Genomic DNA, 24,947 nt, shown 5'->3' with positions numbered 1-24,947 from the left:
AAACAATATTCTCTAGTAGCTAAGGCTTTAGGAAAACACTGCACTGGATCCACACCTCAGCTCCACAACATACCAGTTCTTACACGCTGGACAAGTCATTCAAGCTGTCTAGACTTTAATTTCCTCAACCATAAAATGGGGTTACTTCTGTCTTCTCAGGACTACTGTAGGACTTTAAAGCGCAGTAGTTTGTTCATTTTTACAACTGCACAAAATTTCACTTAATTTTTTAACCTATTCTCCTGTCAATAATCATTTGAGCTATTTCCACATTTTTGCCATTAGAAACAGTGCTGCTACGAACATCCTTGTAAATGCTTGGTCAGCTTCTGGAAGAGAGTTTTCTAGGGTATATATTCAGAATTACAATGTTCAGCTATAGGGTGAATGAATGTTTACCTTTTCCATCTCTTTCCAATTCCTTTTCCAAAGAGATAAACTTTAAACATAATACTGAGTTGGGGATTAAAAAAAAAAAGTCCTGGAAGACTACAAACACCACGAACAATTTTTATAATGAAATGCAGTGAATTCATATAGATTAAAATCATTTTTTAAAGGCAGGAAATGAAAAACACAATATTCAGGACAGGGTTACCTCCTGGTGGAGGGAGACGGACGGACAGAGCAGGGAGGAGAGCAGGGTAGGGGCTGGAGCACTGGTAAGGTCCTGGCTCTCAGGCCAATGCTGTGTTCTTTTTGCTGTTCTTCAGCATATTTCTATAAATGCTTTTCAAAGTTTCAAATATTCCATTAAGAAGAAAAAATATTTTCAAAAGCAATTAGCACTGCCTGTGTCTGGTATAAGGTAAAGTTCCCAATGAACGGCAGCTATTGCTACAAAGCGTGATGAGACTGAAAGAGACGGTGAGGCAGTGTTAGCTCAGGGTGGGAGCTACGTGTCCTCCAGAGGTGAGCGACCTGGCTCCTCACCACCCAGGGCTGTAGGAAAGGCAGGTGCCAGGAAGGGAGGGGAGGGAGAAGAGGCCACTCTGATGCCAGAACCACCAGGCTCTGAGCTCCAAGAGGGCAGGATCCCCATCACCAGGAACACTGCCTGATAACAGGTGCCAAAAACATATGTGATAGATGAAAGGGAAGTCTGTCTTATGGATGACAGTCTTAAACAACATTCTCAACAAAGATGACTTTGGCTTAGAAGAATGGGAAGAAAGAGAAAAGAAGGCAGCCAGGAATAGAATGAGAGACATCAATGTAAGGCTAGGCAGAGGAGCTCCCAGAGGTAACTGAGAAGAAAAGGTACGGCGGGTAGCAAGGAAGTCTAAGACTGATAATGCATTTGCTGTGTGTCAGGTACCGAGCTCAGGACCCTTTCCGCAAAACTAACACACACACACATAATACATACAAATATGTGTACATATCTATTTCTATATCTACATGTGTATGCATACATAGTTATAAATATCAGCCAAAAAAGTACATGTATACACACAATTTGTTTTACTAAATTTTTTTTACTACATGTTTTTTCCTAAACCATTTTGAAAGTAAGTTGCAGACAATCATGACCCTTCCCTCCTAAATACTTCAACATGCATCTCTGAAGATTATAATATTCTCCTACTGAACTACGCCATTGCCACACCTAGGAAAATAATAAAAAAATTTTAAGAAAAAAAATTTTAAGAAAAATTTTTAAATTTTTTAGAAAAAGAAATTTTGAGGAAAAAAATTAAGATAATTCAGTAATACTGTCTAAAATAGTCTACACTGAGATTCATACAATTGTCCCCAAACAATTTCTACAGCATTATCCTCTACTGCTGCCAGTCACCAACCACAGTGTTTCTCTTTGGTCTCTTTTGATCTAGAATTGCTCCCTCCCACCCCATTGTGTTTGTTTGCTTTTCATGACACTGATTTATTTAGAGTCTAGGATGGTTGTCTTATAGGACGATCCACATTCCGAATTTGTCCAATTGTTTATCCATGATTAGCTTTCTGACAAGGTTATGTTGTGTACATCTAACTAAGTCATATTGGGATGCAAAATACCAAGTTATCCCATTTTTAAGTTCGATCATTCAGTAACTGCCACATATCCCTGCTGAAAAGGTACCATTTTTTCTGTTATTCTAAATGATCTGGGAGTGATGCTTTTCAGACTGGAACATCCTGTTTTCCTACAACCTTTCAATGAATGACTTTTCACAACCATTAGATTGTTTCCTGAATCAGTTATCAGACTGAGATTGAAAAATGGTGACTTTCTATCATTCCTTCTACCTTTTCTAGCTGACACTCTTCTGTAAAGAAGAGCTTGTCCCTGTCTTCATGCCCCCCTTTTTATTTGGGCTTTTAAATACCACTATTAACTCCTGGGTTTGGTTCATTTTTTTAAGTATTTTTATCTATTACTGTCATTCTTGTTGATATCCAAACTGTTGAATTTAGAAGTGCCACCAAGTCAGCCCCCACGTCCATTTTTTATGTTTCCCCACTAGTCTGAGTACTTCCTTGCTGTTTGCCCACAAGGTATCAACTTGCCTTGTATCGTCCCTGTGCCTGATTAGAAATCAGTCATTTCTCCAAAGAGTCTTGGTTCCTCTTGGTGAGCAGTGACACTTAGAAACAAGACAAACTCATTGATCGGAAAAGGCTAAAGCAAGTTTATAGCTACCAGAGTGTCATGACTTCAAGACCTACAAGCTTTTACTTTGTTTTATTAAAGACTGGTGTGGGTTTATACTTTGAAGGAAAGTAGCCGCTAGACAGAGATCCTGAAAATACAAAAGAACAAAGCAATAAAGTATGGAGAAAGATTACAAGGGAAGTCACTGTAGGCTTCCTGGAGGAAAGAAAAAAAAAAAAAAAAAGAGTAAAACAAAGCTGGTCGTGGTCCAAGCAGGTCATGAGCATGAAATGCAACTTATGGTCCAGAAGGAAAGATTTCATACCAGATTTCATACACAGAGACATTACATCTGAGACAATAATGAAATGGCATCTAATGGCCCCCCTGGGTCACGGCAAGATGTGAGATGACTTCCTTATAACATTTCTGATGGACTCATATTGAAATCCGTTGGAAAAGTGAAATCAAATAATGACAAATGGATTGATCTAAACAGGACATGGACATTCAGCAAAGGATCCCACTGGAATGGGCCTAGGACTCACTAACAGTAAAGGCCTTCCATTTCATATGCACTCTGAGCCCCATCTTTAAGCTGCATAAAAATGCATCTCTCACATTTAAGTCCTACTCATCTTGAAATGAATACAGCTGTTTCGTTGTTATAGACTGTGTTTAATAAAATACAAATTCCTTTAAAGAATTTCCCAATTCGTAAGTTAGTATCTCAATATATTTTATTAAATCAAAGGTTGATTCCTCCAACAGGTAGGAAGTACATAAACTTTAGTTTCTACTTCCACCTAAAATCCTGGATACTTACATTCTTTTCCTTCAGATATGTAAGTCTGAATCTTGAACATACATACAAGTGGTTGATATTTAGCTGAGTAGTTAAAGCTGTTGGTTTCTCAGATGAAAATCTGTTCCCCATCCCCCTAGCAAAGCCCTAAGCTCCAAGATCTGAAGATCTGAGCACAGCATGACTCATTGAGAAATGCAAACACCATATCAGTGAAGCAAAAAGAGGTCAGAGATTCATTTCCTTGCCTGGCCCCAGGGAATAGAACCACATATTCCAAAACAATGCTGTAATGAACAGACTGGGAAAAAAGTCAGGAATCTCAGCAACTCAATCTAATTCCAGAGAAAGGAATCATTTCCCAAAACTCTAAAGACAGGAGTTTCATAGCTTTACATCACTCTTATCAAAGATTCAGGCTTGCGTGCATTGCTGGGTGAAAGCATGAAATACTTAGGACTTCACTCTCACTCTCTACTGCTGAGTGCCACTTCCCGTGACTAGAACCATGGGACCATAAGAAGCACAGCCTTTGCCCTAACCTCCCGCAGGCAAGCTCTGCTGGGTCAGATACCCGAGGAGGTTCAGAGCACTCTGCAAAGGATCTACTGTGCCTCCCACAAGCCCTGCATTGCAGTGCAGAACATCAACCTCAGATAAATGTGGGGAAGCAGGGCACACTGTAGGAACCCAATGCAGGGAAAGTCCTGGCAGACTGAGAGTCCCAGAGACATCCCATTATTCTGTTGTCAGCTGAGTCACTCCCTGAACCCCCAGTGTTCCCTCTGAGTCATACACTGCCCAACACCAGGTATTTGATTGTTACAGGAATAGAAACCCTATGAGGTAGCAACTACTACCCCATCATTTTAAAGATGTAAAAACTGAAACACAGAGGCACTCAGTAACTATTCCAATATCATAGCTGTTAAGCAGTTGAGCCATATTTCTAGCCAAGGTCAACTGCATCCAACATGCATGTTTTTAATTATTATGCTGTACTGTTTGCCCATTATTCCAACAGAGCAGTAAAGAAAACCCACTTCACATTCTGAGACCTAGGCAGGTGAATTACTTAATACCACTGAGTTACTCAATATACAGTTAAGGTTTGGCACCAGTAAGAGAGCTGACTAAATTCTCTTCCTGTATCAAAATGATACCAGATACAACTACCACTAAGAGGTTATTTCAGTAGTTCTCAACTTGGGAACATTTAAAAATGTCTGGAGACAGTTTTGGTTGTCTTAAATCATGGGGTGCTGCTGGCACCTAGTGGACAGGCGCAGCTAAACGTCTTATGATGCACCAGTCTGTTCATCCGCAGAGAGCTGGAATTCAAAAATATGTCAGCAGTGCCAAGGCTGAGAAACCCTGGGCTATACCAAAGACTGTAGGTGAAAAACCTGCCAAAATCCATCCTGACAACTCAGATGCAGCTCCTGGTACAGAGGCTAAGGATGGATGACCATTTTCATGGTCCCAGAAGTTTGGCTCCTGTGGCACACTTTCCCCTCCCCCCACAGCCCCTGTGGTCCATTTGCATAACCACAAGATGTGAAGACAAATCCAAGTTCTAAGAGGAGCCAGTCTTGTATTTTGCTATGAGTTCTGCTAAAAGTATTTCAAGGGAAGTGGCTGGAATTAAAAGTAAAAACTAGGTTTGGGCATTATCAGCTTATTATCCATACTAACTCACCACTTCTCATCACACATGGTCAAAGAAGGATTGTGTTTGCAGCAGAAACTCACAGATCTTTAGTCTTTCTACATTTGAGAGTCTGTAAACAGGTGGGCCCAGGAGGAAGGCCTGGCTGTCAAGACAGAGCTGAGCTTCTGCTTTGGTGGAAACGGAAGTTCTTAAGTGTCTGCAATTCAGCCTAAGAAAAGGATGCAGACTTTACTAATGTGAGAACGAATCAGCACAGCTCCTCAATTCTTTAATTGAGACCACAGCATTTGTCCAATGATAAGTTAAATTAAAGCATGTTTGTCACTGACCTAGGCTCTAACTGAAGGTGAAGTCAATGGGCCATAGAGGGCAGGAGTTAGGAGAATCAAGTCAGACCTCATGTCTATGCAAGAGAAAACTGACTGAAGGGGAGAAGCAGCAACAAGCAGAGCCCCCATGTGACCGGGGTCGCAGGGGATCTGGGTGGCATCCAAACCACAGCAGCTGATCCGGGTTTCCTCCAGCAGCGGAGCCTTCACCACAGACTGACTGATGTCATTTGTTCTAATCACTGTTATGAATGGTCCGATTCTACACTTCCTGGAACTCAGTGCAGGAGACAGGGCACAGGTCAGGAACACGTTCATTTTTAAACATTCTGAAAGTGCTTCTGAAAAACTGGCAAATATAATAGAGGTTCTCTATGCTGGGGTACCTAGAGGCTAAGTGGAGAAACTGAAGGCATTCATACCTTGCAGACCCTTAACACCGAAATCAAACACAGGACAGACACAAACTCACACACACCTGTGCACCTTCCCTCAAAAAAATACTGGATGACTCCTAAAAGGGGTACTCCAGAGCAACGCTGAAGGGCCTGCATACATGCACGCGCTCGCAGACACACACACAACACGCTTCCACCAAGCTCCCTCAGGAGTAGAGGAGACCTGGCTTGGAGCTGAACAGACCTAAGTTTGAATGCTGTCTAGACACTTATTAGCTGCTTAATTCACTTTTAATGAGTAACCATTTTGACCATTTTAAGCATCCATTTCCTCATTTGCAAAATGATGGTAACAGTAACTCACTGATAAGGCTCTACCATGTTTCTCAAGAGCTTGGGCAACCCTCCTGCTGTGCTGCCTCTCACGTGTCTTGGTATGTGCGCCCAGTAGCTCTCTCCGTCCAACACTCCCTCCCTCCCCTGCTTTAACTGGCTAAATCAAATCATTTGTCAACCTTCATCGTCACATGACCCAAGAAGATTGCCTTGATATCACCATTCCCGACACTGGGAGGTGCAAGGTACTCGCTCTGTTCCTCCTCCTTCAATAATAGCCCCCTATTGCACCCGAAGTACCACTCTGCTCCGTCTCCCCTACCCTGGGGTCTTCCTGTGCCTGATGTATCGCCACAGTGCCTGATAAACATGCTCTGATGCATTGATTTAGCAAGCAAATTAACAAAAGTTCTTGGCAAAGAAAGGAAGACCTGATATATGCAAGAGGCAAAGGCTACAACGTACCTTAAGAACAGAAGAGTTCATCAAGGGGAAATCAAGACCAACCACTACTGTAGGGAGGCCAGGAGACAGAACAACTGAGGAAAGGGCAACAAATTGAGAAACGGGGTCCCCGGCAGCCTTTGAGAAGTGTGGTGAGTGCCAAACATTAAATGTTCAGGGTGATGAAGAAAAAGATAAGTGGGGCTCATTCTTTCAGGTGAAAAAAAAAAAGTAAGATTCTGGCTGGCTGAGCCTAGAGAGAGCACTGGCCAGACAGAGGCCGCGGGGAGAGCAGGGAAGGGGTCAGATAGCCACTATGAGAATCTGAGAGGCAGCCAAGTAGAAAACGGGTTTTCGAGAAGCAAGGGGGCGAGGGTGGTCAGTTACAGAGGAAAAACAGTAGCACCTATGAAAGCAACTGGCATGCTTATGACTTCCCCTTGAACAGGTCTATGACCCAGAAGCAAGGACACTGCTTACACAGCCCTAAGGAGTCACCATGTTGGGAAAGAGAGGCGGGACCAAGAGTCAGGATGTAAGAAATTTTAAAATACTGAACCACCATGGAATAAGAAAGGCCAGGAGCCTAATGAGTATTAGAATTAATACTAATCAATACTATAAAATATTTTTTAAATATAAAATGTTATAAAGCATTTAATAACATAAAATACCACAAACTATGACTGCAAGACTGAACAAGTAAGTAGCCCATACATAAATCCCCTTTCTATTCAACCTATTATGACGGCTCTGGAAACCATCTAGGATACCCTATGCTGGCACCAAAAAGAGAAGACAAAAGCCACACATTACAACAAGGAAGGTGAAAGCAGTAATAAGAAAATGGCTTTAGTAAGTTTGGAAAGGTACACAACGACCACACACATCTGTACTATTTGCTATTGTCAGCAGCATCATCTACAAAACAAATATTTATCTCATACGAAAAGATCTGGGGCACCCTGGATTAAAGCCGTTCATGTCTGGAATGTAGAGAGAGAGGAGGAAACATCCGACTGTCAGTGTGTAAGTACAGAACAAAGATCAGGAAGGAAAACCCTCATCATAGGTGAATACTGATTAAAGAGAGATTTGAAAACAATCCATTCTCCATACACATTTTTTCTAATTATGAAATATGTCAAGTACACAAAATACAGAAGTTAATGTTGGTAATACCGATGCACCCAATCACCCAGTGTTAATTGACAGTAATATTTAAGCCTAGTCGTTTCAGAACTGAAGAGACGAAACACCACAAATACAGCTCAAGCCCCACCACCCCACGCCATCCCTCACTCCTTCTTCCCTCTCTCTGAGTAAGCACCACCCTGAAGTTAGACTATCTCATGCCCGACCAGGTCGTGCTCAGTACTGCCCTGAATCACATACACTATTATACCACAGAGAACTGAATCTCTTTGTTTTTAAGGAGAGTTTCATGACCTTTCAGGAATAGTCTGGGTAAGTCTAAGATGCTGTTTATCACTGTTCTCCATAAAGTATCTATTTACATTTCCAGACCAGAAGGATGAGATTATTATGATGAGATCGATAATGAATCAACTTTAAGAGTCTAGATTTCAGCTACCTATAATGTAACTTCTCCTACCTGAAGTCCCAACTACAGCAAAGAGAAGTTTTTTTTTTTTTAACCCTCCTCACCAAATATTTATTAAATGTCCCTTGTTTACACTGTCTAAAAAAAAAATTGGCTAGTCAAAGAGTAGTCACTGGGCTGGAGGCATCACCATTTACACCCAACTGCAGACCTATGGAATCTGAGGCTTCATTTCAGCAAAAGCCCCAGGAAATGTGTATACACATTAAAGTCTGAAAAAGGGCTGGCCTAAAGAATTCAGAAAGGTGACAACCTAGACCAAGGCAGAACCAAATCCAACCACCATTCTGCCAAACCCATCCTCTTCCTATCAGACAATACTGCTTTCAGGTGTTTTCTCTGCAAAGTCCAAGCTTAAGTGTCGTTAGATCAGCAGTTATCAACCAGGGGCAATTTGGCCTTCCAGAGGACATTTCTGTCATAACCTGGGGAGATGATACTATTGGCATCTAATAGTTAGAAGCCAAGGATGTGGCTAAACATCCTACAATGCAGAGGACAGTTATCCACAACAAATAATTATCTGACCCAAAATGCCAATGGTGTGAAGGTTTGAAAAAAAAAAATCAGAAAACACACAAAAAAACTGCCTATGATTTCCTGGCTAAAATGGTCAATTGTTAACTTCAGTAATTTAATGAACTGATTTGAGTGTCCAAATCCATTAAACAAACAAACAAACAAACAAACAAATAACTAAAAACACTTCATGCCCAACCTTCTCAAATAAAGAGTTTGTAAGTTTCCCACAAGGGTTTACATCAAATCAATAATCAACAGTGACAACCAAAACAAAGTAACAAACGCACAAGTTGAAATATTTCACAATTATAAAAGATGAGTTTAAAAAGTAAGTACACTGCTACCATGCTACCATACATACTTCTCCAATAAAAACATTCTGGCGTTCGTTTAGCCTAATTAATTCTCCATTTTTCTCCTACAGTACAGGATCATTAGTGAAGAAACACTTTGGCCACTTCAAGATGACAAGCACTCCCTGGGCTAAATTACTTCACTGAAAGGAAACCTCATATTAGACAGAACTTTTCAAAAGGTAATTGAAAAAATCCTTTAGTATTATCGAGACCTTTGTTAATGTCATCAAAATGTTATGAAGGAATAATTTCTCTTCTTCAGAGAAAGTAGAATTCCAGCACACAATGAGAAGAGTGGAAGGTGGTCCACATATAAGAGAAAAGTGGGTCACCATGTGTAATTATACAGAAGATGAGTAGTGAAGACAGCATGTTCTTATTAAGATGAATGTATTTCTGGAGTGAGCAGTGCCTTGCACGGTCCAGCATCAACTAAATTCTACCCAGAGAGAGCCCTGAGGTGATAGGTAATACTCCACAACTTGAAGACACTTAACGCATCAGCATCCTGAGACCTAACATTTCATTGGGGACTAGAGCACCCACTATCTAGATTACAGTGAAAACTGGCCATTCATATTCTAGGTGTGCAAAAAAAATGAGAGCAATTCACAGGTTCCTGTTACACTTCAACAGTCTTCTGGTCTCACAAATCCCATTCCACCCTATTCTTTAATTATGTGACCAAAGATCCAAAGTGACAGTTTATACGGACTAAATAAAACATTTCATGTCGTTTCATTCTCTTTTACCTGGATTTGTGGAACAAGGGAGATTTTCACCTAAGAGAAGCTAAAGCCTTATACTGTTAAGTGTCCCTTTTTTTTTTTTTTTTTAAAGTTTGCCACATTTCTTAAATGTAGTTTCAAGAATTTAGGGAGCTTTGCTTATGTTCCCTGAAGCCTCAAGGTTAACATAATGAGCACTTTCACTACAGAAATTCAGAGGTAATCTCAGGTAACTTCCATGGGCAGAGCTGGCTACACTTCCAAAAACTGGCGTGCACTTTTTCGGTAAAGCATCATCTAGAGGTGCCTTTCCTCTTTTTTCTCCCTTTGTCTGTCTCATCTTTAACAGGGTGGGACAGACTGCTTAGAAACAGTAAATCAGCTGAGAGTCTGGGAAGGGGAACAGAGGGTTGTTGGCCAACACCGAGACATTCTTTCTGATTTATTTGGTACTTATTTATTTTTATGTTATTGTATAAAATCAGCATCAGTATGTGACTATTTCCTCCATCTGTGAAATGATTTGAAGTTTCGGTAGGTCTCTTTATCAGGATACTAAATCACCTCTATACTAAAGATAAGGAGAGGAAACTGGGCAGATGTTACAAGGTCAAAGCGATACAGGTCTCTGTTATTTGGTCCTATTTATCATCTAACACACATTCCTGCCTTTTGGTCTCAATATATAATTGGCCTCCCTTGCTGAGATGCCTTCCGAGAGTTCCTTTTTCACACATCGAGAACTATCACTGTAGAAAAGGCTGCTGCACTGAGACTCCAAGTACAGTGAATTGTGTACCCAGAGGACGCAGTGCCCCGCCATCAACACCACTGCTAAAGGACAGACAGACTTGAGAGCTTGAAAATTACCATCTAAATTGTCTCGGATTTACCTTCAGCTCGTTACTCATGTAGAATGTCCCTTTAATTCACCTCCGCTGTTCCAACCAGACAGCAGCACAGGCACCAGTGGTACCCTGCTTCTTCCCCCAACCAATGTGTCTCAAATGTTTCCATCCTAAAATGGAAACCCTTATCTGCAATTGTTTAAAAGCAGGCCAAAACAGCAAGCAGATGTTTGGCGAGAAAGACCCACGCAAACCTTGAGTATTCAGTTCACTTCAGAAGTCGCTCCTGCGATAGAAGTTTGCCTGGGTCAGCCAGCCCCTTCCACCAACCTCACAGTGAGCAGGGAGGAGGCATGATGTGCATCGCAAGGGCGTGTATGCTGATTCTTGACACTCTGAGGACTCAGAGAACGTGGTTCTGGACCCATGGTGTCAGGCTACATGCAGAAATACTGCAGTTCAAGAGGGCCTAAGTCACAAGACTCTGAGAAAATGTCTTTATACAGATTTCTAGAAGGAAAGGAAAGAAATCATGGCTCTCACTAAATCATTTCCGGAAATTCTTCACTATTACTGAAGATAGTCTTTTTTTTTTTTTTTTAATAAGTTGTTGTGCTTTTTTTTAATGGAGGTACTGGGGATTGAACCCAGGACCTTGTGCATGCTAAGCACATGCTCTACCACTGAGCTATACCCTCCCACCCTTAGATGGTGCCTTCTATAATTTTTCTATGAGGAGAGAAATTTGGTACTCACCAAATCATTTCTAGAAATTATTATTTCACTATGTAATTATATAGCTAATATCTCTCTCTGATTTAAAATGTACTGACATCCAATATTTTTTTCAATTTTATATTTTAAATTCCAGTGAATCCAACAATTACGGAATACGTATCACGTGCACCACACCACACTGACTGAAGGGCTGAGTCCCCAGCACTGGGACCCCTGGGAGCATTCTCTCAAGCTCTGGGAGACGGGCTCTTAGACTAAGCTGCACCTTACTATCAGGGGACAAGACCAATTGTTTACTAGACACAGCCTCTCTGCCACCATGGACAGTTAAAAACAGAAAATGTGACCCCTTCACTTATTATTGAAAATATAAAGCAGACCACAGAAGACCTACAAAGAAGCAAGCTAACTACAAACCCTTTATGATCAGAGCCAAGTGTGCAGGGGCTAAGATTTCCTTCCAAAAGTTCAAGGACTGGCAAAATTGAGCAGCTAGAAATAGTTCTAGTTTTGCCAAATGCATGCAGGAAGAGTACACAGAAGCAAGATACTGTGTGAAAAGTAGCACACAAAGTTTGAGTGTATGATTTTTTTTAATTTGCAATGAGACCAAATTTCACATTCCACATTTCCAAATTCTACTTTCTCACATTTCCTTAATTTCACTGACAGAGCCCTTCACTGACTGCATATAAAGCACCATATACTTGGCACCAGAAATACAAAGAACAAGATATATACTCTCTGTCCTCGAGGAACCCACTGTCCTCCACAATCTTTCCTTTCCATGATCCTTGACTAGATGTAAAGTTCTTAAGAGCAGGGATTCATGTCCTGTATTCTCAGGCTGCATATTTATTTACTTCACAAATACTTTAAATATCTAATGTCCTAAATATAATACTAGGAATATAATGGTAATAATAATAATAATAATAATAATAATAATAATAATAATAATAATGATGATGATGATGATGATGATGACGACATGGTCTCCCTCCTCTGAAGGAGCTTACAGTAGCAGAAGAATCAAAAAACAGAGAGATGAGTGTTGTGGTCGGGAAGAAGCACAGAACTGTGAGCACACACATAAGGGACCTCACACCCAATCCACCCCAAGCAAGGATGGGAAGAGCGAAGTTTCTGAGAGAAAGAGGCATCCAAGCTGAGGCCTCAAGGATAAAGAGAAGTTAGCCAGCCAAGAAGGTAGCAGAAGAAAGTCAGTGCAAAGGTTCAAGGTGAGAGAAATCATGGAACCTACAAGGAGGTAGAAGAGTCCGGACCAGTGGGAACTCATAGCTGGAGGTGGAATCAGTAGGGATCAGACCAAGAAGGGACGTCTGGTAGCTCAGGCTTAAAGAGTTGCACTGTATCCTGAGGACGAGGACTGGACCGCTGAAGGGTTAAGCAGGTTGTTAACATTACATATAAGATGGGCAATAAATGTTTTCTTGGATATATCAAATAACCTTCCAGAAAAGTTCTAATCTTCCTTGAGCCCTAAATCATTATGTCCAACATCAGTGAAGAACATACAGGGGGAAGGTACAGCTCAAGTGGTAGAGTGCATGCTTAGCACACACACGGTCCTGGGTTCCATCTCCAGTAGCTCTTCTGAAATTAAATAAATAACCCTAATTACTGCCTCCCCCCCCCCAAAAAAAAGAAAAAAAGGAGAAAAGAATATACAGAATTCTCTGATGAAGGAAGGTTCTGGGTAATTAATACCTAGGGCAGCACTGTCCAATAAAAGTGTGATGCAAGCCACCTATGCAATTTTAAATTTTCTAGTACTCATCTTCTTAAAAATGCAAAATTAAGTGAAATTAAAATTAAAAACATAATTTACTGGAATATTCCTAAAATATTATTTCAACATGTAATCAATATTAAAAATATTGAGATATTTTACATTCTTTTTTTCACCCTAAGTCTGTGAAATTCAGTGTGCATTTTACGTCACATCTCAGTCTGGACTGGCCCTGCCTCGGGTGCTCTTTGGCCATTCATGGCTAGGGGCCGCCGCGCTGGGCAGTGGAGATCTAGAATGCACCCTGGGGAGCATTTCTCAGGATACTTAAGGTACTTTCATCATTTGCGTTTGTTTCCTAATTTATCAAAATAATACAAATCAGGTTTTAAATGGAAAAAAAAAAAACACAGAATGTCTCAGTTTTGAAAGACACCCATATTCCTATACTGAAAGTACCAGTCTCATTCAGACGTGTATGCTGGTAAAGCACTCTGGAGTTTTACAGGAACCCTTATCATTTTAGGGAAATGCTGGTCTCCATTATTACCTCAGTTCTCAGACAGTCCCGCTTCTCAAATTTTTCTTCCTTGTCATCTGTCAACTCTATTCTTCCCTTTTCAAAAGGAAGGAAAGGGAGAAGGGATGAGGGAGGGAGGGAGGGAGGATGGGGTAGGGTACCTAGCAAACATACAGCAAGAACTTAGTTTCAAGAACTTGGTGGTCTCAGGTCTATTTACTGCCCTTTGCTATCCCCTGGCAAATGACTCAAAGGCCCTGAGTGTCCTGCTCACCTACTTGCCTCACCTTCCAGGTCTCACCTTTGAACATTGCAATGACGAATGCCACCGCCACCAGCCAGCCCTCAGAGGGCTCCTGTCCCCAGAACACCCTCATAACCCAGCAAATCATCCCCGGGCTCTACTTCGTGGTCTTCGTGGCCGGGGTCCTGCTCAACGGTGTGTCGGGGTGGGTGTTCCTCTCTGTGCCCAGCTCCAAAAGTTTCATCGTCTATCTCAAGAACATCGTCGTGGCCGACTTTCTGATGAGCCTGACGTTCCCCTTCAAGATTCTGGGCGACTCGGGCCTGGGCCCCTGGCAGCTGAACGTGTTCGTGTGCAGGGTTTCCGCCGTGCTCTTCTACATCAACATGTACGTCAGCATCATGTTCTTTGGGCTCATCGGCTTCGACAGGTATTATAAAATCGTGAAGCCCCTCCTGACGTCCTTCATCCAGTCGGTGAACAACAGCAAACTCCTGTCGGTGCTGGTGTGGGCACTCACGCTCCTGCTTGCCGTCCCCAACATGATCCTGACCAACCAGAGCGTCAAGGAGGTCACGCGGATAAAATGTGTGGACCTTAAAAACGAACTGGGCCTCAAGTGGCACAAAGCCTCAAACTACATCTTTATAGGCATCTTCTGGATTGTGTTCCTTTCGTTAATCATTTTCTACACTGCTATCACGAGGAAAATCTTTAAGTCCCACCTTAAGTCCAAAAAGAATTCTGTCTCGGTCAAGAAGAAATCCAGCCGCAATATATTCAGCATCATGCTCGTATTTTTTGTCTGTTTTGTCCCTTACCACGTTGCCAGAGTCCCCTACACGCGGAGCCAGACAGAAACCCATTTTAGCTGCCAGTCCAAAGAAATCCTTCTCTATGTGAAAGAATTCTCCCTGCTACTGTCGGCTGCAAACATATGCCTGGACCCCATTATTTATTTCTTTCTATGCCAGCCATTTAGAGAAATCTTATGTAAGAAATTACACATCCCATTAAAAGTTCAGCATGACTCAGAAACTTCCAAAACCAGAAGGGGAAATATAACGCAAGAAAGCACAGACACTTTGTGAAATCCCACGGTTTTTCAAATAAAATCTGGGCATACATATTGTAAACTTCTATTACATAATTAAAAAGTGGATAAGAAGCATATCCATGATAGTAAGTATCATCTCTAGGCACTACTAACCAATTTAGTACAATAATAAAATTAAAATGTAAGTTTCCATGCTTTTTTTTGGTAACATCAAGGAAAAAATAATATGTTATTCAGTCTCATCCCATCAAAATAGAAGGTTTAAATTTGTAATCAATAATCTGGTCAGTTAATATAGAACTTTAAATAGCAAAGAAAATAGGAAGCAATCAAGACAATTCACAGGTGCATCTCCCTTCTCTAAACACAAGAATTAAGTTAGCAAGGTATGCAACTTTTTTCAACAGGGTCATTAAAGACCACCTTAAAAGAAGGCACAGTTTGATAAAGGATTAGAGGCCTGCTTGTAGTAAAAAAAAAAAAAAAAGGTCAAGTTTTCTCTGATTTGAAGAAGCAGGATAAGTAGACACCCAAAAAATTACTTAAGAAATCCCCCACTAGTATCTCAAAGGAAAGTAGATAGAAATTCTGTATACTGTGGTAAAAAATACAAATTTTTTCTCTGATAGCATTTTGGAGTTAAGATACATTTTAAATATGTTTTATATGAAGTTTAGTTAAACCACTTAGTAAGCCTGGGATTCTGGTGTTAGAATATGTTTAAGCAAACTCTACGGAGAGATTCTAGATATTGGCACAGGTTGCCAGCAAACTGCCCTGTTCAGTGGTGTGCAAAAAATACAGGTTGACTGAGAAAAGACACACACAAATACCCTAGGCTGGCAACATACATTATTACTCTCTAGGAGTGGAGAAAAGTAGTTTTCTTAGAAAGCAACTGGACTTAATAAAAAGAAAATCTAACATTTACAATAGTGAGTGAGAAATTACACATAAAATGAAAATTTACACATCACATTTTCTGAAAAGCAAAAAAATTTTATGTGTGCAGATATGGAATATGGTTGCTGGCCTGTGAGTCATCAAAACTAAATTCTTTCTCTGCTATTAACTGGCTAGAAGACATTCAGCCCATCATTCAAATGGTCTCCTAAAGTAATTTTGTAAGTCACGTTCATATGTACTTCAAGCTTTATCACATATATATATACTAATAAAAAACATATTTTTAAAATAATGTCAATTTTTTTCTTAATAGTCAACATATCAAATAACACTATCAGATTTCCTCATAGTCAGGACATGCATAATTTCTTTAATACACTCAGTTGTACATATTAACAGAAGACACAGGAACCAGAGGAACACACAGGAAGAAGTTACAGAGAATTTTTAAAATCCTATTTACCGCTGACTTTTCAGTGGTATTTAAATAAGTACTTCATATGTTCTAGAACCTCATCGGATTTTAGGCAAAACTCAGAAAACAAATCTCAAACTGAAGAAGAACTGGGAAGGTGTCCACACTTTGTCTCCACCTTCCACCCTAGTAAAAGCTCCCTGCTCCCAGCTCTGGATCAAATATCCTCTCCTAAAAAGGACAAAAGCACCAACCCACAATAAACGTGCCTAGCAACACTAAACTTGCTACAGCACTTGTTTGGCTAAATGTATTTGCAAAAGAAAGTAGCCGTGTTTATTCAGTTTCTATTGGCCAGGACAAATTAGCAAATACTGTTGTTTTATATGCCCCCTGCTGGGTCACGGGAGAAAAAGAAAGTATAAAAGAAGATGAGAAGCACCAAGTAATGATTGTGTAATCATTGTGCCAAAGCCAATCAGAAATGTGAAAGACAAGATTTTTCAGGAAAAAAAACATGCAATGACAATAAGGATATTGTGAAATAAGAGTTAAGTAACAGTTACTGCAAATTAGAGCTTTTAAGGTAAAAGATCCATACTTAGAAAACTGTAAGACACTGAAGATGTCACCAACAAATGGAAGACATATGGTACTTACAAACTGGAAGACTTAATATTGTTAAAATGATCATACTACCCAATGCTATCTACAGACTCAATGCAATCCCTACTAAAATACCAATGGTATTTTTCACTGAATGAGAACAAATAATTCTCAAATTTGTAGGAAACACAAAAGGCCAAGACAACTTGAGAAAGAAGAACAAAGCTGGAGGTATCACATGCCCTGATTTCAAACTATACTACAAGGTTACAGTAATCAAAACAGGATGGTACTGGCAAAACAACAGACACATACACCAATGGAACAGAATGGATGTCCAGAGATAAACCCATACTTATATGAACAATTAATCTATGACAAAGGAGGCAAGAATATACAATTGGGGAAAGACAGCCTCTTCAACAAATGTTGTTGATAAAAACTGAACAGCAATATGCAAATGAAAGAAACTGGACTACTTTCTTATACCATATACAAAAATAAACTCAAAATAGATTAAAGACTTAAATGTAAGACCTAAAAACCATAAAACTCCTAGAAGAAAACATAAGCCATATGCTCTTTGACATTGGTCTTAGCAATAAATTTTGTACATGTATCCTCAGAGAAGGGTAACAAAAGCAAAAATAAAAACAAGTGGGACTACCTCAAACTAAAAAACTTTTATTCAGCAAAGGGAACTATCAACAAAGCAAAAAGGCCACCTACTGAATAGAAGAAGATATTCGCAAATAGTACATCTAATAAGGGGTTAATATCCAAAACATACAATGAACTCATATAGCTCAACATCAAAAAACCATGTGACTTGATTAAAAAAATGGACAGAAGACCTGAATAGACATTTTTCCAAAGACATACTGATAGCCAACAGGCACAAGAAAAGATGTTCAAATCACTAATTATCAGGAAAATGCAAGTCAAAACTACACTGAGATACCACTTCACACCTGTCAGAACAGCTGTCATCAAAAAGACAAGAAGTAACATGTATTAAAGATGATGGAGAAAAGGGAACCCTCATGCACTGCTGGAGGGAATGTAGATTGGTACAATCACCATGGAAAACAGTATGGAGGATCCTCAAAAAATTAAAATAGAACTACCATATGATCCAGCAATTCTACTTCTGGGTATTTTTTCCAAAGAAAACAAAATCACTAATTCAAAAAATATATGCATCCCTATGTTCACTGCAGCATTATTTATAATAGCCAAGATATGGAAGCAACCTGAGTGTCCATCAGTAGATGAATGGATAAAGAATATGCAAGATACACACACACGTGTATATACACAATGGAATATTACTCAGCCATGAAAAGGAATGAAATCTTGTCATTTGTAACAACGTGGATGGACTCAGAGAATATTATGCTAAGTGAAGTCAGAGAAAGACAAATACCGTATAGTTTCACTTTTATGTAAAATCTAAAAAACAAACAAACAACAAATCAGAAACCTACTCACAGATACAGAGAATAAACTGGTGGTTGCCAGGAGGATGGGGGAGGGGAGAGGACAGTGGAGACAGTGAAATAGATGAGAGAGATTAAGAGGTACAAACTTCCAGTTAGAAAGCCAATCAAACCATACAGATATAATATACAGCACATAGAGTATAATCAATACTACTGTAATAACTTTGGTAACAATAACTAGACTTATCATGGTGATCATCTTGTATAAAAATATTGAATCACTATGTTGTACACATGAAACTAACATGATATTGTAAGTTAATCATACTTTAATTAAAAAAAAAAAGAAAAAGTCAGATCAAGGTTACAAACAAATAGGATGAGCAGATGAAGGTTCTTGGGTTTTAAGCGCTTTTGGCTCACTGAAGCTTAAGTGAGGATTTCCTTGCAATGAGTAGAATTTCCCTTCTGCCCTTTGTTACAAGGTAAAACCTCACAGTTTGCATAATGTAACCATTTGGGGTCTGCTTTTAACTTGGACTAGTGTGAGTCCTTCATGCAATAAACTGAAGAGAGCCATGCCAAAAAAAAAAAAAAAGATTACAAACAAATAAACCTTTGGATTTAACTTCTGAAGATCATTTAAGACTTCAGTGAGAGGAATTTCAGTAAGGTATTAGAGTTAGAAGCCAGATTATAAGGGGTTTATTCAAATAGTGAGAAGTTGGGTAAATAAGAGCAATGAATATAAGAAAAATTTTTAATGTTTTTGAAAATGAACTTTAAGGTTCAGAGCTACAACAAAAAATAAAGTAGTAGATCAACAGCAGAGTGGATTAATCCAGAACTTCTCTGAGATCACAAGTACGATTTTTTTCTATCGTTTCATGGAATAATTTGTTTCCCTTTTGTAGTTAGTTTATAAATAAGGCTTGTAATGTATACTTGCTACAGCTAAAGTAATACAACACTTCATCACTTTTTTACAAGCAGTGCTACGAAATGGTTAAAGCATTCTGAAAACTGGCGCGTGGGAAAGGAAGACGACACTTTGTTAACGCGGCTCTTTTGGGGATGTCCTGTCATGAAGTGGTTATCCGCATGCCACTGGAATCTTCCAGAGTATAGGTGACCAAAAGGAAGAAGCAGCTTTTACTGTTAAAGACCACACAGCACCAGTTCTCTCCCACCCCAAACACACAAACCCTCAAGGCGCCCTTTACCCAAAAGGAAATCCCGTGTCGTTTTGGGCAGATGGTCTCTTATGTTTGTTATTTGTATGATAGCATCTCTTGATGTCACAGATATTTTCTATTTTAATAAAAATGTCTTTTCCCCCTCTTTCTCTCCACCATCAGAATACATAGGTAGCAGCACTAGGGTTCAGGACAGAATGGAAAACTAATGGCACATACTTCACTGACACCGTCAAGCAGAAACAAAGCTTCATTAAAGGATGTTTTTAGAGTCTAGAGATTAATCTTTTAGGCAAAGCCAATGGATCAAGACTTTCTCATTTGTAGGTGACCAAAAAAACCCCAAAAAACTAAACTAAAATTGGGCTGATGCAATAAAAAGAGATGTACTGGCCGACAGACCTGTAGGGCCACAGCTGTGGGCATGGCTTCAGTCAAAGGGCTGATGCAGCGGGGCCTCAGCTGATGTGACCAGGGCCGGATTTGTACCATTTCGCCAGCCACCTTCCGTAGTGTCAGTTTCAACTCGTAAAAGGAAGCTGCCGGCTCTCCTTTTGTGGTAGCAAGACGAAAGGGACAAAATAAAAAGCAATCTAACCTATATCAAACAGCGAGGCAGCACTAAAGGCACAGGAAGCCAGTAACACCAAACTCGCCTCTCTTCCTGCCAAACCAGATTCTTTCCGCAGGGTCCCTTTCCAGGAATGAGACCACAGTCTGCTCCCCGGCCAGCCCCACACTGCAGCACAGAGATTTCACCTCTGCCGCGGTTCCCAACCGCCCTTCTCTTCCCCCAGCCCATTTCAGATCCTTACTGCCTCTCGCCTAAAATGATTGCGATCATCCCCTAACTGGCTTCTTGTCTTCCCCTTTCTCCCCCAAGCCAACACACTCTGACGCCTGCAGACTCACTCAGTACTGAGGAACTGGCAGGGCCTCTCCTCGCACAACTTCCCTGAGCTCTCCACTGCTTCTAACTGAAGCACCCAAGACTGGCCAGATGGATCTGAGATCTGGTCCCAGCCTTTCCTCACACAGGCCCTGCTCACACGCTCCACGCACCCAGACTGACGGAGTCCCCAAACACCCTCCCCACAGCCCAGTCACGTGCCTCTTCCCCCAAGGGCACCGCCACTCCCCTCACTTCTCAGAAGCAGCTCTCACCACCTCCGTCAGAAGACTGCACTTCCTGGACCCTTAAGGGCTCTGACAGGCCAGGGCCCACCTACATTCTCCTTATCACCCCTTCTACGCTGTAACCTGCTAACGGCAACAAAAATGCCGTCTAGGATGGGAGCCCGGAACGCAGCCTACAAAGTCAAGAAACATATGTTGCTAGAATTTTCTTATCCACTTGACCAAAACACAAGCAAAGGCAAGGGAGAGTCTCTGCAAAAGCCTTCTCCTGGAAGGTAACAACAGAGTTCATAAAATGTGTCCTGCGCTTTGAAAACGTGTTACTCAGACTTCATAAGAAAAGACCATAACCACTCAAGGGGGGTGGGGGGAAATGAACTTCAGTGACTAAGAAGAAACAAGATAACCTTTAAAAGTTCTTTTTCAGAGACTTCCCCGCTATTGTTTTATAAGCAAGCATCAAACAGGACAGTCACACCTCCCAGCTGAAAGGTGAGATGGGCTGTATGCTGACCTGGTAACACTGCAGAGTCAACAAAAAGGCAAAAAACCAAAAGGACTGGCCAGGGGAGTGACAGGGCATAGACTCAGCCACCCTTACAACCGACTTCACATTCCAAGAATGTGCAAAACACCTCTGCCTTCAAAATATTTCCAAAATTCTACTATTTCATTAAAAAGGGAAAACAGCAACCTCTGGGAAGCTATCTACACCTCACTTTAAAACAACTCTGTCTAATCATGTCTGTCACTCTCAGATTTGAAGCTACCGATGGAAAAAATGTCTTTGGACCAATCCAGGTGGGAAAGGGGATTACGCGCCTTAAAAAACTTTCAAACCACGAACCTAAAACAGCAGCTCCGGGGAGAAGGCTGACTTGGAGCCCACAAGCTGCTGGAGAAACACCGCTCACCAGCCTTCATTAACCAGAGCCCGGCCCCTGCCCAAAGATCATAAAAAACACCAGGACGCAAACTGTGAGCACCCCGAGTTGCGAACTCCATGAGAACAGTGGTCACGGTGGTATTCAAATTCAAACAGTTGCAGACCCTAAACTGTTTGCAAACCAGTGTGCTGCAGGGGGCAAGGGGAGAGCCTGGGCTGACCTGCTGGCCTCCTTTCTAACCACAGTTTCCCTCCAACATTTTCATTTTAAGAAACATAATTGAGTGCTGGCACACTGGGGTCTAAATGTGCAGCTCGGGCGAGGCCTTAATTCCCCCAGGCCTTAGTTTCACCATCTGTAACGAGACAAGGCTCCTCCAGCTCATGGATTCTTTTAAGAAAATAAGTTCTCGGCCCCATATTTCTGGCTTGGCAGTGGCTTCCTACCCCAACACTCATCTTCTTCCCCCTCCCCATTAGTTCCAGAGGGCTACCATGTTATGCTTTAAAAGCAAATTTTAAGACTGTTACACATTAAAAGTGATATTTCTACTGAAATACTGTTGTTTGGTATTTGTGTTCAATAAACTCAAAAGCATGATTTGTGGCCATTTGGATAATGTTGATTCTTCCAATCCAAGAGCACAAGGTATCTTTCCACTTTGTATCATCTTCAATTTCCTTCATCAATGTTTTACAGTTTTCACAGTATAGGTAACCTCCATGGCTAAGTTTGTTTCTAGGTATTTTGTTGTTTTTGATGCAATGGAAATGTTTATGTCAGTTATAAAATTCTGGTTTTTGAAATGGCAAAAAAAGTGAATAAAGGGCCACAAATGGCAAAATATCCTTCTATTTTATGGGTAGCTGTCTAGTTTTCCCAGCACACTTGAAGAGACTGCCTTTTCTCCATTGTGTATTCTTGCCTCCTTTGTTGTAGATTAATTGACTGGTTTGGCAACTGAAAGAATTCGGGCTGTAGGCTAAGTTCATCCATTGCCTGCTTTTTGTGAATAAAGTTTTATTGAAACACAGAAAAAAAATTAAATAAAAAAACATGATTTGTATGGATAAGGGATTGACTATAAAAAGACTTTCTCAGTTCATGAGACGATTTAGTTTCAATGTGTAAACATTTAAAATATCCATTGAAGTGAATAATATGTCATTTCTTAAATAAAAAGTATTGCCATGACCAAAGTAAGGGGGAAAACAACTTTCCCTCACTTCTTCCGACTGAGGTTTTTGAAATACTGGGTTAGTGATGATGCACAATTTCCTAGAATACTAAGAAAATGTACTCTGAAAAACACTTATCCTTAATGAAACAGAAAGAAGTGACTTATGGAAATTCAAGTGGAACTCGTGTTAAAAACAAAAACAAAAGCAGACGCAGCAGTCCAAAAAAAAGGCATGTTTCCGCTGTGAATAATAAACTTCCATAAAACACCAGGTTGCCTCTAGCTCATTCTCAAAAGGAAGAACATGGTTCAGTTTCACTTTTAAAAGACTGGTTTCTTGCTATTCCAAAAAAGGAACTAGGACACTGAGGACTAGACTTATATTTGGCAATTTAACTGTGGCTATAGTAGATTTTTAAGAGAAGCTGAAGGTATTTCTTAATTCTCTGCATATCCCCAAGTGAACAGGAAGTACACATATAAATGTTTACCTAAACAAAGAAAAAAAAGAAACCTTACCATTGCTTCTCGACATTTTGGCTAAGATCAAGTGTGTAAAAGAAACCTTACCAAAACCCTTTTATTCCAGTATTCCTTCATACCGTGTTAAAATCAGTCACCACTCAGTTGATAGCCAATTGCATCTCACCAAATTCCTATCTCACCCTCTCCATCCCTCAGTGAACATAAAACCTGATCATGCATGCTCACTTACCTGTCTGTAAGCATGTCTTTTCTGAAGTGTATTTTTCACTGAGTCCTATCCAATAACCATGCACACAAATCTTAAGAGACAGAGCATGTCCAAACACTATTTTGATGGAAGTTAACAATGGTTCTTAACCAAAATCAAATACGAAATTTGAGAAAGATTTGGATTTTTTCCTCCAATTTATAAGTGAATATATGTAAAAATCATGCTTTTACAAAATAATAATAATTTGGAAGAACATCAGAGTATCTGAAACAAACTGCTACTATCATCTTTAAGTGTCCTTACACTGTTGTTTTCAAAAGTTCCCTAGACCCTCCCTAAATCCCCTCCAGCTTGACAGTTCTCACTTAGTCTTTTGAGAGATTTTCCTTTTGAAGAGTAAATACCAAAAGGGATGCATTTTAGGTTCTGGAGAGGTTTCTTCTGACTTTTTTCTTTACTACCTGGATAACTAAGAATTATTAGGAGAAAAACAGATAAAACCAAAGCACTGACCAGGCCAATGAAGCAACAGAGAAAACCAGACCCTAACTGACCAGGCAATGACTTTGCACTTACAAATCAACTTTGGACCAATGGACTTAGAACTCCGGAAAATATGCTTGGAACCTGAGCTCATTTTCTCTTATATAAAAGCTACCCTTATACAAGAAACATAACCTAACACAGCTGACTGGTGGGGTGCAAGAGACAGTGACTTTTTGTTAGACCCTTACCAGGCCAGGCTCCACTCAGACACTCAGTCAACAGTTACTCCCCCAGACAGAATGAACATTTACCCAAACAATGTAAAAGTACACTGGACGGTCCCCTTACCTACAATCTATTAGTTACTAAATATCTGTCTCAATTCTTTATGCTGCTGGGGCCAAATTGACAAGTGCACATTCCAGGTTTATTCTCATAACTTACAGAAAACAGATCCAATATATTTTGGAATAAAACATACAAACTATAAAACAGTATGCCTAACATAATAATACTTTAAGTGGGTGTATATACTCATAGAAGAATTTTTAAACTCATGTACCAAAAACATTCACAGTAATTCTCTGCACAGTGATTTTCCTCTATTTCCAGATTTTTCTAAAATAAACAAAAAAGAATGAAGATAAATAAAACATACACTTTACCAGACTCTGTTAAATCACATCTTTTTTGTTTGTTAATAGGTATCTCAGCAGGATCCAAAATGCAACAATATTTTAAATTATAACTTTGAAAGGCTGATGAGTATCGGTATGTGTGCTAAAGAAATCCTGCGTAAACACCTGCTATCTTTAACTCATAACACCATTCAAGGCACCAAAAACTGATGTTCTTTAAAATCATGACGAAAAACACACCTTGGGTGCTTTACAAAAAAAAAAGAAGAAGAAGAAGAAAGAAAAGAAAACAACTAGGTATTACAATGGACGAATAAAAATCTTTCCTCTAAAAGAACAGACAAATCTGAATTAAAAAAGCATACACAGAATTGAACAGAACTTCTT

The 24,947-nt window shown here is 40.1% G+C and overlaps 2 protein-coding genes and 1 non-coding gene across 4 annotated transcripts in view; 1 reads left to right on the top strand and 2 right to left on the bottom strand.

Moving 5' to 3' along the window:
- The window catches only part of P2RY14 (purinergic receptor P2Y14), a 50,230-nt gene extending 34,055 nt beyond the window's left edge, over positions 1-16,175 (top strand). For both annotated transcript variants that reach the window (XM_064492025.1, XM_031449337.2), the window contains 2 exons: positions 9,151-9,261; positions 13,964-16,175. In XM_064492025.1, the coding sequence (XP_064348095.1) occupies positions 13,985-15,004 (1,020 nt within the window). In that variant the 5' untranslated portion in view covers positions 9,151-9,261; positions 13,964-13,984 and the 3' untranslated portion in view covers positions 15,005-16,175. The remainder of the gene's footprint in view (positions 1-9,150; positions 9,262-13,963) is intronic.
- Positions 1-24,947, bottom strand: part of MED12L (mediator complex subunit 12L) — a 294,791-nt gene that overhangs the window by 174,474 nt on the left and 95,370 nt on the right. The gene's annotated exons all lie outside the window — the stretch shown is intronic.
- On the bottom strand, positions 11,285-11,357 carry TRNAA-AGC (transfer RNA alanine (anticodon AGC)). Its single transcript has one exon. It is a non-coding gene; the product is annotated as a tRNA-Ala (tRNA).

This window comes from Camelus dromedarius, chromosome 2 (assembly GCF_036321535.1).
Source record: "Camelus dromedarius isolate mCamDro1 chromosome 2, mCamDro1.pat, whole genome shotgun sequence".
NCBI lineage: Eukaryota > Metazoa > Chordata > Mammalia > Artiodactyla > Camelidae > Camelus > Camelus dromedarius.
The sequence above is the reverse complement of the archived record's forward strand: the minus strand, read 5'-3'. Positions and strand labels throughout refer to the sequence as shown.